The sequence below is a fragment of the Myotis davidii genome, unplaced genomic scaffold (assembly GCF_000327345.1).
Source record: "Myotis davidii unplaced genomic scaffold, ASM32734v1 scaffold609, whole genome shotgun sequence".
In the NCBI taxonomy this organism is placed as follows: Eukaryota; Metazoa; Chordata; class Mammalia; order Chiroptera; family Vespertilionidae; genus Myotis; species Myotis davidii.
The window spans coordinates 2,174,785-2,175,811 of record NW_006300164.1 but is presented as its reverse complement, the minus strand read 5'-3'; the positions used below and the strand labels follow the sequence as shown (position 1 = coordinate 2,175,811).

Below are 1,027 nucleotides of genomic sequence, written 5' to 3'. Positions count from 1 at the left end.
ACTGGTCTTTCCTCTCCCCCAGGAGCGTCATGGGAAGCTGAGCGATGTGACACAGGTGGGCGACCCGCCCGGGTCCGGAGCCCAGTTTGGCTCGAGGTGGCGGGTGTGCCCGGCCCTCCCTGCAGGGAGCATTGTCCTGGGTTCCCCCATGCAGCCCATCAGCCTGCAAGCGAGGCCCCGCCCCGGCTTCACCGCTGGCCAATCACATGGGACAGCATTGAGCCACGCCCCCTGCCTCAGCGCTGGCCAATCATATGGGACAGCACTCAGCCATGCCCCCTGCCTCAGCGCTGGCCAATCACATGGTACAGCACTCAGCCACACGCCCTCTCTCACCTCTGGCCAATCACATGGGACAGCACTCAGCCACGCCCCCTGCCTCAGCGCTGGCCAATCATATGGGACAGCACTCAGACCAGACCTCAGCTCCTGCCTTAGGGACCCCATCGACAGTCCTAGTCTCTTGCCCCCAAAGTATTAGCGCTGGCCAATCATATGGGACAGCACTCAGCCACGCCCCCTGGCAGAAGTGAAGGTGCTGGGGCTGGAGGCCAACATGCTCACCATTCTGCCTCAGCGCTGGCCAATCATATGGGACAGCACTCAGACCAGACCTCAGCTCCTGCCTTAGGGACCCCATTGACAGTCCTAGTCTCTTGCCCCCAAAATATTAGAACCCCAAAGGCCCAGTACCCCGGACCAAGGTTGGGGGTGCCCTGGGGGGAGGGCCCGGCACACGGGGCCTGTCCGTCACAGCTGGTGGCCCTGGTGGGGTCTCTGTCCAGCCCTGGAGCCTCTTGCCCATGCAGATCCCACTGTCCCGCCCTCCCTCCGTCCTGGGAGCCTCCATGTGCCGCTTCCATTCCCAGGACCTCGGAGCTGCAGGGACCTGAGCACCAGGGGCCACACCCTGAGCGGCTGGCACACCATCTACCTGCCCGGCTGCCGGCGGCTGACCGTGCTGTGCGACATGGACACGGACGGCGGGGGCTGGACCGTGAGTGCCGGCGGCCGGAGGGCGGTGCGG

The 1,027-nt window shown here is 65.2% G+C and overlaps 1 protein-coding gene across 3 annotated transcripts in view; it reads left to right on the top strand.

The window, feature by feature from the left end:
- LOC102760796 (ficolin-2) overlaps positions 1-1,027 on the top strand; it is a 39,152-nt gene that overhangs the window by 22,140 nt on the left and 15,985 nt on the right. Inside the window, exons 4-6 of one of the 3 annotated variants that reach the window (XM_015572385.1) lie at positions 23-55; positions 870-879; positions 911-997. In XM_015572385.1, coding sequence (XP_015427871.1) covers positions 23-55; positions 870-879; positions 911-997 — 130 coding nt within the window. Of the gene's footprint in view, positions 1-22; positions 56-869; positions 998-1,027 lie in introns of all 3 variants that reach the window. The other 2 variants (XM_015572383.1, XM_015572384.1) reach the window with 2 other exon arrangements.